At 51.4% G+C, this 16,036-nt stretch overlaps 1 protein-coding gene across 1 annotated transcript in view; it reads left to right on the top strand.

Annotated features, from left to right (window-relative positions):
• Positions 1–1,026: 1,026 nt before the first annotated feature.
• Positions 1,027–16,036, top strand: part of LOC133097755 (multivesicular body subunit 12B) — a 72,678-nt gene continuing 57,668 nt past the window's right edge. Inside the window, exons 1-2 of the mRNA XM_061199922.1 lie at positions 1,027–1,180; positions 14,685–14,807. Coding sequence (XP_061055905.1) covers positions 1,100–1,180; positions 14,685–14,807 — 204 coding nt within the window. The 5' untranslated portion in view covers positions 1,027–1,099. The remainder of the gene's footprint in view (positions 1,181–14,684; positions 14,808–16,036) is intronic.

Below are 16,036 nucleotides of genomic sequence, written 5' to 3'. Positions count from 1 at the left end.
ATTAGACTTGAGGCATTAGCGAAGTGATGCTGAATCAGTCCTGCAGGGTCCTCAGCTCTAACAAATAGCATGCTGGCTACTGCTCCGGGGTGCCTTGCTGGGGCTGTGTAGGGCATTTTTGGTTAAGAGTGCAAAGTTGACTCCCATCTTTCATAGTAGCCACTCTAGCTGAGGGCCAAGCTCTGGACCCCTTTCCTCATCCAGTTCCATTTTATCCTCTGGCTTGTACCTTTTCTCAAGTACTGTAGGGCGATAGGTCTGCTTAAACTTCTTCTAGATGCTTCCTGGAGGCCAGCCCTCAATAGTCCTTGCTATAGACCTCTGTGGGTAGATCATTTGCCCAGCATAAGGGGGAGGCAGAGAATTGCTAGGAGATCGGGGTCAGTTTGAGAGGCCTGGTATTAGCAGTGGGGACTAGGGCCAAGCAAAGCTTATGTGGGGTCAGCTGGACCAGTGGGTCTCCTGAACTGTATGAGCTGAAGGATTGGCTTGGGGTTCAGTAGGGCTGGGTGTCCCTTCAAGTGAGGGGGGGCGGGTGGTGTGTGTGTGGCCTGGGGGCTTCTAGGGATCTCAGGCTGTGCTGAAGGATTAGTCTACGGTACAGTGAGGCCTAGGAGAGCTGAGGAGGCTGCGGGTCCCTGGAAGAGGCCAACTTGGGGGAAGGGGCAATTGGGGCCCAGGCTCCGACAGGCCCGGGGCTCCCGTGGGTCTGGGCTGGGGCGGGGGCCGCCTGCGTATCAGAGAGGCCAAGTCGGCGGTGCCGGGGCCCTGCCCGGGGCTAACGGGCCGGGCCGTGGGGAGGCGGGGTGCTGGCCAGGCGGCGGCGCGGGCTCCGGACGCGAGGGCTCCCGCTCCCTCCTCCCGCCCGAGCCAGCCTCGGGCGCCCGGCGCCTCCCACGGAGCCAGCGCCAGAGCCGGGAGGCCCCGGCCCGCCGCCGCGGCCCGCGGAAGGAGCCGCCGTTGTTGTTGCTGCCGCCGCCGCCGCCAGGCCGCGCCCCGCCCCTGCCGCTGCCGCTCCCCGGTGAGGCTCGCGCTCGACCTGCGGCGCCGGCCCCGCCGCCTGGGCCCCGGGCCCGGCCCCTTCCGCGCCGCCCGGGCGATGAGAAGCTGCTTCTGCGTGAGACGGAGCCGGGACCCGCCGCCGCCGCAGCCGCCGCCACCGCCGCCCCAGCGGGGAACAGTTAAGTGAGGCCGGGCGGGGCGGGCCGGGCGCCGCGGAGGCTCGGCCGAGCCGGCCCTGCTGCCCCCGCGGGCGGGCGGGCGGGCCGGCGCGGGCCCCGGGCCGAGGGGCGGGTGGGCGGGCGGAGCCGGGCCACCCCGAGGCCTGTGGGCTGTGTGCCCGGCCGGCCGCGGGGACAGGCCCGGCGGCCTCTGCTCGGCCCTGCGCGCGCCGTGGCTTCCCGTCCCCGGCTTGGCCTTGCGGCTTGGCGGAGCCGGAGGGAGCTCAGGGACCAGGGTGCGAGCAGCGTCCCCTGGGCCGGGGCTGGTGAGGGCTCCCGAGAGCCACGTCCGCCCAAGTGAGAGGTGAGGCGGCCCACCTGTGCCGGGGCACGGCGGCCACCTGCACAGACCCGGACAGTGGTTTCACTGGCCGGGCCCGGGTGGCCACTCTCTGTGGTCACGTGGGTGCCGAGCTGACTGCACCTGAGCCTCGGGCATGATCTAGGGTGCGGCCTTATCTGTGACCTGGGCAGAGCAGAGAGGACACCCAAACTCCAGGGCACCTGTGTGCAAGGTGAGGTGCCGGCCGGGGCACCCAAGACCCAGAGTACCCATCCTCGAAGGATGGTGCGCCTGTTGATGGTCACCCCACGGGGACTCCAGCGCAAATGAGGCTCAGGGGCAGGGGCCGGGTGAAGAAGGCAGACCCATGATCATCTTCGTCCTCTTTGTTACCAACACACAACTCTTCCTGAATCACCAGCCTTTCCGGCCATTAAAAATGACTCTTGTATTCCCTGCCCCTCTGCAGCCTCTTCAGCAAGGCACAGGGGAAGGCCCCAGGAGGGCAAAAGGCAAACGGCTGTTGCGCCGTCTCTGCTCCCCGCCCCCACCCACGAACCAGCCCCCGCTCAGTTTTCTGCCACAAAGCAGACAGCAGGCCAGAGTCTCTTTAGGGGTCTTTGTCTCCGTGATTCCTTCTCAGTATAATCTCATTGTACATTTCTCGACAGCTGGCTGGATCTCATCTCATTTTAACAGGGCAAGAAAATCTTACCAGCTGCACCAGAAAAGCCTTAGAAAAGTTAGGAGATAAGCTGTGTGGAAGCCTAGACTAACTCAAAAACTCAGTGTACTCAGAAGATTAGTACAGGAGACAGGTGACACCTTTCTTGCTTGTGGGAAATTGAACCAGGTATTTCAAGACATTGTGCCATGCATAGAATATTTAAATGGGGCCTCTTCTGGGACGTGGGCACCAAGACCCATGTGAAGCAGTTGACATAGCAATTACTGGTTCATTTGAGCTTAGGATCATCTTCTTTAATCCACATTTTTCATTCTTTCCTTTTAGCTTTTAGGCCGCACTCCTGATTTATGCTGAAGGCATTTCCCTGCCCGGCCTCCTTCCCGCTGGTGGGCTTTTCCCCACTTTTAGCTGGAACAGTGCACCATGATTAAATGCAAGGACTTATAATTAGGCCTCAGGTTAAGCCTTGGCTTTCCTAATTACTGTGTGTTCTTAGGGAAATTAGTGAACTTTTCTGAGCCTCAGTTTCCTCATCTGTAGAGTGAGGCTAATGATAATATCTATCTCATAGAATTATAGTGAGAAGTAAATGAAATATTATAAGAGAAGTGCTCAGCTTCATTCATGCCACAGGGCAAGTAGTTAATAGAAATTAGTGGTTATTGGGACTTCCCTGGCGGTCCACTGGTTAAGACTCTGTGCTTCCACTGCAGGGGGCACAGGTTTGATCCCTGGTTGGGGAACTAAGATCCCGCGTGCTGCATGGCGTGGTTAAAAAAATAAAATGAAAAAAATTAAAACTTAGTGGTTATTATTAAGGGTTTGTTAACTGGTTAATCAGAAGAGTAGCTTCAGTTTTTTTTAGAGTGCCTTTCTGTTTGTGGTTACTATTTAGGGCCACTAGGAAGGGATGGTAGAGTAGAAAGAACACTGGGCTTGGAACCTCCGTTTACCTCCTGGAACCCAGGAGACCCTAGGCAAGTCATGGAACCTCATGGGACCTTTCTGAATCCCCATTTCCTCATTTGTTAAAGGGGCCTAAGAATAAAACCTACCCCGTAAGGCTGAATGGGCTAATGTGTATGAATGTGTGTGACACTGTGGAGGGGGTTGGCGGGTCCTCACTAAATGTAAGTGGGATCTAACGGCAGACACCGGTTTTGTGGGTCTGCTGTTTTGACAGTTTGTTGTGGTGGGGGAGGACTATAAGAAGAGCAATGCAAGAATATCTTGTTTGTGTACAAGGATATCTTGGTGCTTTACAAAACCATACAACCGTGTGAACACATTGTGATCCCCCTCAGGGCCTTGGAAGGGGGGAGTGGGCGCTGAAGGTTCATCTCTATCAGTTTCACAGCAGATTTGCTTCTGGGGGCATCAGAATCCCAGTGTCCCCGGCCCCTCTGCCTTAGCGGGTTGGAACTGCTCCATGCTTCGTGCTCAAAGAGCGACATCCTTGCCACACTGGAAAGTCATGATGGTGTTGGGGTCAAGAGTGGGAAATGTCAAAGGTGCTATTATGATGGTGAAGATAACAAATGACTACATGGTTGGATGCGGTGGGCTGAGAACACTGTATTTAGTTGGCTGTGGTTGAGTGAGCGGTCTCATTTGCGCGTTGGCTTGTGGGAGGGGAGGCCTGGGTTCCTTGAATGAGCTGCCTCTCCCCAGGCTGTTCTCGCTGTCTCTGAGGCCCTCCCTGACCAGCGTTGCACCGGCCCCACTGGCTCTCCTTGGCCTCGTGCTCGCTGGGCCACCCTTGGGAATTGTGGTTTCCCTGAGTTGTCGGCACTGTTTGCAGCGGGGTTGCCTACCTCACATCTCTTCTCCCCAGCTGCTTGGGAGGCAGGGTGTGCTTGACGTTGCCTTCTTGTTGGGGACATCCTGTGGGCAAGCGTTGGTTTACTTGACACACTTCTGGCGGGATGCAGAGCTTGTCTAGGCTGAAATGTGAGAGGCCCGTGGGCCTAGAGCCCAGGGGTCACATACTAGAGCTTTGCAGCTCATACTCCCCTGAAGACTGGAGGGCCATCTTGCTGGGCCTGTGGCTAGGATCAACACGGGATCGTTCTACACACACACACACACACACTTTTTTTTTTTTTAATAAATTTATTTATTTATTTTATTTTTGGCTGCGTTGGGTCTTCGTTGCTGCACGCGGGCTTTCTCTGGTTGCGGCGAGCGGGGGCTACTCTTCGTTGCGGTGCGCGGGCTTCTCACTGTGGTGGCTTCTCTTGTTGCAGAGCACGGGCTCTAGGCTCATGGGCTTCAGTAGTTGCAGCACGCAGGCTCAGTAGTTGTGGCTCGTGGGCTCTACAGCGCAGGTTCAGTAGTTGTGGTGCACGGGCTTAGTTGCTCTGCGGAATGTGGGATCTTCCCGGACCAGGGCTCGAACCTGTGTCTCCTGCATTGGCAGGCGGATTCTTAACCACTGCACCACCAGGGAAGTCCACACTTTTTTCTTTTTTTTCAAACAGATACTGATCAGCACAGCAGAATGTTCAAAAGAATATCCTTTAGGAGAGAGAAATAAATGAATTCTTAATGAACTAAGAATCCTTAGGATGTTTATTAAAATGCAGAACCCAGGGCCTCAAACCCAGATCTTGAATCAGAATATCTGGGGAAGGGGCCCCAGAATCTGCATGTTTAACAAGAATCTTGGGTTGTACTGATGCTTACTGAAATTTGAGAACCCCAATTATAGATGCTTTTTAAAAATATTATGAAACGCACAAAATAAAATTTACCATCCTAATTGTTTTTAAATGTATGCATCAGTGGCATTAAGTATATTCATTTTGTTGTGCAACGAATCTCCAGAACTTTTTCATCTTGCACAACTGAAACTCTATACAGTTGACTCTTGAACAACATGGGTATGAACTGCACAGGTCCACTTATACGTGGAATTGTTTCCATAGTAACTACTGCAGTACTACACCATCCGCGGTCGGTTGAATCCCCAGATGCAGAACCACAGATACAGAGGAACTTCGAATTTGGAGGGCCAACTATAAGGTATATTTGGATTTTCTACTGCTGGAAGGTTTGGCACTCCTAACCCCTTCATTGTTCAAAGGTCAACTGTACTCATAAAACTCCTGTTTCCCCCTCCCCAGCCTCTGGCAACCACCATTCTACTTTCTAGGAATTTGACTACTCCAAGTACCTCATATAAATGGAATCATATTTGTGAGTATTTGTCTCTTTGTGACTGCCTTATGTCACTTAGCATAATGTCTTCAAGGTTCACCCACACTGCAACATGTGTCAGAATTTCCTTCCTTTTTTAAGACTGAATAATACTACATTGTATGTATAGACCACATTTTGCTTATCCATTTATCTGTCTATGGACACTTGGGTTGCTTCCACCTTTTGGCTATGGCAAATAATGCTGCTGTGAACATGTATGTACAAATATCTCTTTGAGACCCTGTATTCAGTTCTTTTGGGTATAGATCCAGAAGTGGAATTGCCAGATCATATAGTAATTCTATTTTTCATTTTTTGAGGAATCACCACACTGTTTTCCATAGCTGCTGCATTTCCATTACCACCAACAGTGCACCAGGTTTCCGATTTTTCCACATCCTCACCAACACTAATTTTCTGGTTTTTGGTAGCAGCCATCCTAATGGGTATGAGATGATATCTCACTGTGGTTTTGGTTTGCATTTCCCTAATGAGTAATGATGTTGAACATCTTTTCAGAGGCTCGTTGGCCATTTGTATATCAGCTTTGGAGAAATGTCCTTTTTCAAGTCCTTTCCCCATTTTTTCATCGAGTTATTTGCTTTTTGTTATTGCTAAGTTGTAGGAGTTCTTAATAGATTTGGATTTTAACCTCTTATCAGATATATGATTTGCAAATATTTTCTCCCATTCTTTTGGATGTCTTTTCACTCTGTTGATTGTATCTTTTGATGGAAGTTCTGCAAGTTCTTTATACACGTTAAAACCCTGTAAAGAAAATATTATAATCCATTATTCCAATTTGAGGGGCATGGAAACTTAGACCCAATTCAGTTGAGTTGCTTGGGGTCACACAGCTGTGTCAGAGCTGCGACTCAAGCCCTGGTCCCTCTGAGTCCAAAGTCTGCACCCTTTCCATTCCTCTGCTTTACCTCCCAATCCTTCCCTGAGCTAATAGCATGAAGAGGCCCTATAGGGTCTGCAGGAAGTGGCCTTGGCTTGAGAAGCATTCATTTACAGGAGAGGAAATAGGAACGCAAGACTTGGGAATCCCTTCCTTCTGACCACTGGGGCGCTCCTTCCTGTAGATCCACATCATTACTTAGACCTTAGAAACAGCAGAGAAGTGCAGACAGGTTTCTAATGGTTTTGTTTATTTGTTTGTTTGTTTGTTTAAGCATTTCATAAGCTTGTTTCAGAGCCCATCTGCTACTTACAGTTTCCCAGACAGTCCGGGACTGTTCACGCCACCGTTGGTGCCGTGTCTTCTGCCTGCACTCCTTGCAGTACTCTGCACCCTCCATCTTTCAGGAAGCCCAGCTCCCTGACTGCCCAGCAAAAGGGAGCATCCCCTCATTTGTGGTCCCTTTCTTTCGGGACATTTCCTCCAGCCCGTGAGCCCTGCAGGTGGTACCCATGACTTATTCGTCGCTGTGTCACCCAGCACAGTGGCACTGCACCTGGGCTCTGCATTCTCCAGTCTCTGACCCAGCCCATATCAATGAGATCAGAACCTGGGGGTTGGAACAGGCAGCTGTGGTTTTTACAAACTCCTTAGGGGAGTCTTCGTGCAGCCTCCTGCCAGGCCCTCATCCAGCCTGCTCCAGCTGAGTCACACCCACTTCTGGAACCCCCTGAAGTGCCACAGTCCCACCTCCCTTCCTCGTCAGATGGCCCAGCCCTGGGATCGTGGTGTTTGTCCTGCATGGAGCATCAGTGACCCCAGTGTGGCACTCTCACCATTGCCTCTGCTGCTTTACATGCCCTCCTTAATCTGATGAAACATTGGCGATTTTGAGAGGAGGACAGGAACTTCATTCATCCATCCTCCCGTCCATCCGTCCATCCATCCATCCATCTATCCGTAATCCATTTATTGAGTTCTCATTGTGGGCTAGGCACTGTGGTGGACATATACCTTTGCACAACTGATGTTCTGCCAGGGAAAGTATTATAGCCTTCTGAGAGGCAAGACTCTGTGTGTAAGTGTGTATGTGCATGCGTGCATGTGTGCACATGTATGTGCTAAGGCCATGTCCTTCGACAACATCAGGATTCTTAGTGACAGCACCTGTCTGGCTGGGCAGTGGGGAAGGTTTGGGGTGAATGGGAGATGTGACCCAGATTTTGAATGGTGGGATGGGTGCCATAGGGGAGGAACTGGGTGCTCTTGGGCAACCTGTGTTGGGGAGGGAAAGACTGGGGGACTTACTCTGAGGCTGTTCCCCATGGATGATGAGCTTCAGGTTCCTTCCTCCCTCCCTCCCTCCCTTCCTTCCTTCATCAAACATCTAATGAGTACCTACTGCCTTGTAGTCAGAGTTTGGACTATGGACCTGCTGTTTCAGCATCGCCTGGATCTTGTTAGAAATGCAGCTTCTGGGACTTCCCTGGTGGCGCAGTGGTTAAGAATCCGCCTGCCAATGCAGGGGACACGGGTTTGATCCCTGGTCCAGGAAGATCCCAAATGCCGCGGAGCAACTAAGCCTGTGTGCCACAACTACTGAGCCTGAGCGCCACAGCTACTGAAGCCCATGCTCCTAGAGCCTGTGGTCTGCAACAAGAGAAGCCACCACAATGAAAAGACTGCACACCGCAATGAAGAGTATCCCCCGCTCACTGCAACTATAGAAAGCCTGTGCACAGCAACGAAGACTCAACACAGCCAAAAATAAAAATGAATAAAATAAAATAAATTTATAAAAAAGAAAAGAAATGCAGCTTCTCAGGCCCCATCCTAGACCTGTTGAATCAGTATCTCTGGGAGTGGCTTTAAGACTGTTTTAACGAATTCCTTAGATGACTCATGCATGCTAGAGTTTGAGAACTCCTCATCCAGAATGTTGGGGTTTCCATCTTCACCATTGTTTCATGCTCAGCACAAGGGCCCTCCGTAAACATTTGTGGGCTGACTGTTACGCACCAGGTCCTGTTAGGTACCAGGAACGTGGGAGATGCTTCAGGTGGGAGGATGGCAAGGTCAGCCAGGTTTGAGGTATTAATGGGACGTGTGGGTGACCGTAGCCAACAGGGTACTAGATACACTCGTCTGAGTCTCAGGAGAAAAGTCCGGGCCATGGAGGTAATTTGGAAGTCATCAGCACACAGAATGATTATAGAAACTCTGAAGACCCATGTGCAAGTCACAGAGCGGGTGGTAGTGATGGGAGGTGTCTGCTGACCTGAAGCCAGGTGTTCTGATGATTCTGGCCTGGGAGCCCATTTGCCCGGCGTTGAGGTGACATTTTTACTCTGTACACTGTGGCCATCAAGCCAAGGCTGTGACCGTTTTATGTCACCGAATATCAAGAGAATGTTGCTCTTGGGACCTCCTGGGGTGGGTTCATTTGTAGGGCATCTGCCTTCCGTCGGTGTCCTTCTTCCTTCTCTCCAGGGGACAGTATGACACTAGACCTGATGGGAGTGGGTGGGGACGACCTTCATTTGCAGTGATTGTGAGCAAGTTGCAGGTTGTGGTGGGGCTCACAGTGTACTGGAGAACGCCCCCTCCTCCCCAGCACCAGGCTCCCTGGTTTTTCACATTCGGGCCTATAGGGGCAGGCCTTTGGCCACGGCAGTGCTGTAGAACTTGATCCTGATTTATCTGGGGAGAGAGAACTCCGGGACCTAGCACTGCACTGTACAGGCTGCAGCAGCCCAAACCCCAGGCCCGCCTCACATGGTTTATGGAAAATCTGTTTGGTAATCAAATGGTTAATATCAGTCTAAACATAGGTCTGATGGAATGGATGCATTTGTACACCAGATTCTCCTATTAGAAGTAACAGACCTTCACTGGAGAAAAAGGAAGTGCTTGCCATTGTTAGTTCCCTAGCTGGAAAGTTCTTTGTGATCTAGGGGAGCTTAGGAAAATATTTGCTTTAGTTCCCCAGTATCTTAGCAGCCTTCCCAGCAGCCTGTGGCCTGTTGCCACCAGGTCGTACTCAACAGCATTTGTCAGAACGATTTGGTTTCTGACTGGTCACTAGATAAGTGGTCCGGGCCCAAGTACAGGTGGCGCCAGGATGCTATCCTGAGGTTCCGTAGTGGACGCCTCTCAGCCTGTGTCCCCCATGGGCAGCCCCCAGAGCCGGCTGGCCATTTGCCTGGTTGCTGCAGGGACTCTAGCCTCAGCCTGCAGTCTCCTTAGGAGGTAGGGCTCTGCACCAGGGCTGCCTGAGGTGGCCCAGTTTGTGTATTTGTGTGTGTTGTGGGTGCATTGGTGAAGTCTGGCCTCCCCTGTCCTCTGTCCCCTGCTTAAGATTTTTTAGCAGGAAGGTGCCAGGAATTATGGAGCAACAGAGGAGGGCATGGGTTCCCCGCAGCCCACTGGTACCACTGCTGCTGCTGGGAAACAGGCAGAGAGCTGCCCCACGACGGCCAGAGCCGGAGCTTTTACTGGGGGATGGCCGTTCTCAGTGGAGGCCCTGCTCTTTGGCCGTTTCCCACAGGGAGTGAAATATTTATCCACTGCTTTTCCCCAGCCCCACAAGCTGCTAGATGTGGGCAGACAGTTTGTCTTTTGTGCCCTTGACTTTGGATTTCAAACAATCTGATCACAGGTTCATCCTTCTGTAGGGACTTCATTAACTCACTGGTTTTGTCATTTCAACTACAGTCGCCCAATTTAACCTGCTCCCCCCGCAATACTTTGAAATTACTGTCCTCAAAAGTTGTGTGCGAGTCCTGCCTTCAGCCTTGGTGGGCAGCGAGGGCTCCGCTTCTGAGTCGGCCTTCCTTCCTCGCCCGGGGTCCCTGCTGCGCCTCCTTTGAAGGCAGCACCCCCTGCCCCTCGGCAGTTGTTGCCTCCCCCCGCGCAAAGTGCTTTAAACTGCTCGGCCTGCACCCCACCCTGCTGCTGGAAGGGCCTCCGTGGAGAGAGGTCTGAGCTCTGCTAGTTGGGTTTTGATTTCAGTACTGGAGCTGATAAAACGAGATAAACCCCAGGCTCACAGGGCCGGGGAAATTAAACAGAGATGATATCAAAGTTCCCCTGAGTTTTCAACTGTGATACAGTAGCTTGGTTTTCTCCCAGACCGGGGCCGGGAGGCACGCCTTTGATTCTGAAACAATGGTCAGCATCAGTTAAGCCCAGCACTGCTGACTTTTAGGGATTAAGCACACTGTTGGAGTGATTCTTTGATCAGCTACAGGGGAGCCGTGTGCTGTCTGTATGAAGGGGCTTTATAGTTAAAGTTCATTTCTCCGTGAACCTGGGATGACAGCACTGGTGAGGTGCTGCAGTGCTGGGAGCTGGGGCCTCCCCCAGGCACTGTTTGCAGCATTGCAGGCTCACGCAGGAAGCTGTTCTCTTACCCAATGTTATTGGATAGAACTCATTGAGCACAGCGTGGAAAAAATCCTGCTGGCCTGGAAATCACACCTCACCCTAACTGACCCCATCCAGCCCCTCTAGTCCCAGTATGTACAACACACACACACACACACACACACACTCATTCTCTGTCTCTCTCCCCACCTTGCAGAGAAATCCTCTTGGGGCAGACACGGCACGCCTGTCCAGAGCGAGGCTCTGTAGCCCCCAGCCTTGGCAGTGATCTGAGTGAGGCTGGCTGCACACTCAGGGTAGAGGTTGGGATAGGGACCAAATGACCTGCGAGGTCAAGCTAGGAGGACTAGCTCAAGGTCAGTGTCACCAATGTACTCTCTCCCTGCCCGAGGGCAGATGTGACTCCCAGGTGCTGCCGCCATCTTCATTCCTTACCTCGCGTTTACTGAGAACCGACTTAGCTTCAGGTTGGCTCAATCCTGTAGTTCTCAGAAATCTCAACATCTGTTATCTTGGCCTCTAAAATACTGCATCAACTTTTGGCTTTTTCTGTGGAAGCCCTCCTTGTAGCCACAGCTGGGACGGTAGAAGTTTCCCCAATTGCACCTCCACCCCGGGTGGCCCTGTGACTTCCAGTTGGTCATGGAGCCCCCGTGTGCCATGGATCGCACTCACACTGTGCTATACATCAACCTATTCCCTCCTGTGCCGGGCTCAGATCTCCCTCATTAGGTCTAAATTTACCTCCGTCGTACACAAACATGGCCTTAGCTCATTTTTATTGTTGTAAATTATTTATGAGGGAAATGTTGAATCTTGAAACTGAGGTGTGGGGAAAATTAATCCCATGTTACTTCTATCTTTCTGTACTCTTCTTCCCCTTGCTTCCGTTACTGGGCTACAGCTAGAGAAAGAAGAGCGTTGGCATTTTAAAATATAATTGGTGTTCAAAGTGCTTTCTTGATGGATATCGGATGGGAAGTCCGTCTCTCTCTGCACAGTGTATGGAAAGCAGACCAGACTGGGGAAGGAGGGCCAGAGGTCCTGTTGGGCTCTGCCCTCTGCCAGCTCGTGGTGTCTGAGAACTCCAGGCTTCCGTTTTTTTCCTCTAAAATAGGGATAATACGCCCCAGCCACCTTCTAGGTTTGGTGTGAGCATCGATTGAGAAGGAGCCCGAGAAAGCTTTTTGGTAATTGCAGGGTGCTGTTCAGATGCGGGGAGGTGTGTTAGTGTGTTCTGTGTGCAGCTAGGATTTGGAGATAGAGGTGGGTGCTGGGTGGGGAGTGCTGAGGATGACACCAGCTGTTGCAAGTAGGCCTTCGCGTTTTCTGCTGTAGCCCAGCATCGCATCTTGCAAGACAGGTTAATGTTAGCCTTAAACACCCTGCTTCCCCCGCTCCTCTCCCCGCGGCAGGTCTGCTCTGCAGCCCGGCATTAATGGCCTCTTCTCCCCCTCGCAGAGGCCTGGCCTGTGACCCGGGCAGCCGCGGACACAGTGGTGCCATCCCTTCTGGCTGGAGGCTTCGCACAGCCCGGGGAGCACCGAGAGCTAGTTAATAAATGGCCTTTTGTTAGGAAGGTCAATTGAAGTGACGGTAGAGACGCTGTTAAGAGTAATTTGCAGTCAGAAAATATGTAATTCAGGGCAGGCTGCTTTGAGTGATTGCCTCTGCCGTGGATATCTTGGGCGTTTCTCATTAAAAGCTTCCTTTGCTGGTGGTGGTGCTTCCTCCACCGCGGAGCTCCGCGCGGCGAGGAGTCATTTGTCTGTATCTCACAAAGGCTGCTGGATCCCCAGGGCACGGTCACTGCGGGGGAGGAAAGAGGGAGGCGTGCATCGGAGATGCTCGGTGCTAATGCCCTGCCCGCCGCATCCTCCCAGCCTGCAGGCCGGGCCGTGACCAGGCACGCGGGCCCGGCCGCCGGCTCCTTTGTCTGCTCCGGGAGGCCGCCCGCAGCCATCTTGGGGCCCGGTGCCGGGCTGCCCGGTGCATTGTGGGAGCAGCGGCGTCAGCCCCCTGCCCTTGCTCACGCTGCGGAGCAGAGGAGGGCCGTTGTCATCAGTACGTGGCGTGTGGTGCCCCGAGGACGGGCATCTCTCAGCTAATAAAATGTTTCTTATTTATTCCCATGCTCACTTACCCCCTCTCTCTCTCAGATAGTAGAAGCACTACTATCTTAAAAAAAAAAATCACTTACCTCTGATGTTCTTTATTAAATTCACAGCATGATATTTTAGCACTGGCAGAATTGTACATTCTATTAATGAGTTGTTAATTGCGAAGCATTTTGGTAACCAACAGCAGGTACCAATATTTTGCAAACTGCAGCAACGTTATTTCCATGTTACCAGGAATATGGGGTTTTCCACGTGAAGTACTTTTTGATCAGTGTTTGCTTTGGATTGGGCTGGTGCAGATATTTAATTCTAAACCTTCTTTATTGGGGGCATGTATGCGGATTCAGTCAATAAATATTTATTTAGTGCCTACTGTGTGCAGGAAACATTAAGCCCTGTTCTTTATGCAGATAAAACTGCCTGGTAAGTGAAATTTGAAAATAGAAAACGATGCAGTGATGTGGTTTGGTGTCCTGTCCCCCCTGCCCTGTGCTTCTAGAAGCTTATTTTCAGTAGAATTAAGTAAAGCATAACTTAGTTTGGCTTTTGTCATAAACAGAAGCTGAGAGTGTGGCTGCTGCCCGGCACTTCCTAGCCTTGATCCGAGACTTGGCTCCGTTGCCCTGACAAGTCTGTTTCTGGAGCCTTTCGTGGGTTCCAGGGGACGCTGATTACACGGTAACTTGCATACAGCATTCTGGTTGTTTCTATTCAGGAGGCTGTAGTCATTTTTAATAGCGTCTGCCTTTTCTGATTCTAGGCTGAGAGCTAAGAATATTCCTCCTGCCTGCCTAGTTAGGCAGGGTGTTTGGTTTGCTTTAGAAGCAGTAACCAGCCTTGAGAGATCTGGCAGATCTCCAGCCAGTGGAATTCAATTGCTGCAGAAGGAGGTAGAATTTAACTTGCTCTTTTTCGCTGCTTGTCCTTTTAAAAGCACTAAAAGTCATTTACGTAAGGTGTTAACGTTTTTTATTTGCTTTCTGGTGCACTGCCACTCGAGCTGCCCAGACCCAGTGCTCTCTATATTCTGCTTGTCTCCTCTGGTCACATCAAGAGGCAATCAACAGCAGAATAATAATTTCATTTCCCTCCTTTTCTCCCAAAGTGCCCAACAAGAATTATGGCCATTGTTAGTGCTTAGCTTTGAGTAAGTGCCCACATGACCTGCGGGATTAAACACAACAAAGGGACCCGCCAGTCCTCTTGGGAGCAGCACCAACCATGTTTCTGGCCAGTTACACTGGACCTTTGTATCCCAAACCCTCCAGTCTCATCTGCTCTTTGTTGAGCGCCTACTATGTGCCGGGGAACCTCTCCAGGCCCTTGATTTACGTGACTCCTTTAGTTCTCACAGCAGCTCTGCGACTGTCAGTGTCCTGACCTCTTGCTTGCCCGGTCACCAGCTAGTAAGTCATGGAGCCTGGACTCCAGTGCCATGCCTTGGCCTCCATGCCCAGAGCACTTTATTCTGTGTGTTTGCAAAGCTCTGCAGCCCGAACAGTCCACCCTTGGATGTGGTAGAGGCTGTGGATTTGGAAGGCTGCACTTCTGCAGGGAGGTATTGTGAGGGAGAGAGACGGAAGGTACTGTTAGATTTAGCCGTGTCTGATTTATCCTCAGAGAAGCTGGTGGTATCTGTTCAGAAGTCAGGCAGCTGGGCAGGAGAGTGTTCAAAGCTAACTTGAGAAGAGCAGGGGCCGGAGATGACTTGAATTCTTGATCTGAGGAAAGGGTCCAGGGCTCCCTTAGCCAGTCCAGGTACATGGAGCTTAGTTCAGGATATTTGCCCCAAGACACTGGTTCTGTCTGTGCGAGACTTGACATCGTTCACTTTAAATGCTCGGTTTGAATTGTACGCTTTCTTTTTCCTTTTCGGAACCAGGAGCAATCCGCCATGCCTGAAGTCAAAGACCTTTCAGAAGCCTTGCCAGAGACGTCAATGGATCCCATCACGGGAGTGGGGGTGGTGGCTTCTCGGAACCGAGCCCCGACAGGCTACGACGTAGTAAGTCAAGATTCGCTGATTCGGCAAATAGTTATCTCCTGTGTTCAAGGCCCTCTGAACCCTGTGTGTAAGATGTGCTGCTTCTCTCTAGGAACTTAAAACAGGGAGGGAAGACGTCACCAATGGGAAGGCGTGGGGAGCGTCCTGCTTTGGGAGTAGATGACCTGAGCCCGTCTGGGCTGTTTCGTGGCCTTAGCTGGGTCACTTGACCTCTGTAATGGTCATCTTCACATTCTGTAAAATTAAAGCGTTGGATTAGTTGATTTCCAAAATCATTTCTAGCTGTGACATTTCATGAAAAGGATCCAAGAGTCTGAAAGACCCTTGGTTTGTTGTCACAGATTGTCCTACATGTATAAATGTCATAAGTGTATTGACATATGTTTATATAGCTCCTTACAGTTTACAAAGCAGTTTCCTACCCATGAACTCATTTGGCTCTCATGATTCCCTGGAGGCTGGGAGGGGAAGTTGCTTTCTCTCCACTGTGCTGATCAGGAGAACTCAAGCTCTGAGAAGGGAAGCGATGGAGCCCCAGCCCTTGGGAGTGGTGAATCAGGACCAGACCCCCTCCCAAGTCCAGGGCTCTGACTGACCACATCACTGCAGTATAGCAGAGAACTTGCTTTGCTTTTCAGCAGACATCTGTGGTGGTGTTCAGTAGTACCGATGGCTGGAATTGGTTATTTTGTTTTTTCAGTAGGTAAATTCCGTTTTGGGTGAAGCTTAAAAAGTGCAGAGGAACTATTGGGAGGGTTTAGTTAACAGTGACTGTTGTCATGTGTTCTGAGCTTCTAAGGTGATCTTATTTTCACTTTCCTCATTTTGTTTATGATGATGTTTTATTCTTGCTCATTGAAAATGTGCACCAAGAATACGTAAAAGAATAGAAGTCTCATTAGCCAGCATTGAAAACCTGGCACAGTGATTGGATCAGTGTCTGATGTCCCAGGGGTGGGAGGGATGCCATGCCTAGTCCAGAAGAAGCCCAAAGGCAGGGTTTCTTAACCTTGGCACTGCTGACATTTTGGGCCAGATGATCAGAAAATAGTGTGTAGTCGGGCAGCATCCCTGGCCTCTTCCTACTAGATGCCAATAGCACCAACCCCCGAGTCGTGACAACCAGAACTGTGTCCAGACATTGCCAGATGTCCCCAGGCGGAGGAGGTGGGCGGGCAAAATCAGCCCCCGTTGCGAACAGTGCGGTGCATTTTGCGTCAGCCCATGCC

Source organism: Eubalaena glacialis, chromosome 9 (genome assembly GCF_028564815.1).
Source record: "Eubalaena glacialis isolate mEubGla1 chromosome 9, mEubGla1.1.hap2.+ XY, whole genome shotgun sequence".
In the NCBI taxonomy this organism is placed as follows: Eukaryota; Metazoa; Chordata; class Mammalia; order Artiodactyla; family Balaenidae; genus Eubalaena; species Eubalaena glacialis.
The sequence above is the reverse complement of the archived record's forward strand: the minus strand, read 5'-3'. Positions and strand labels throughout refer to the sequence as shown.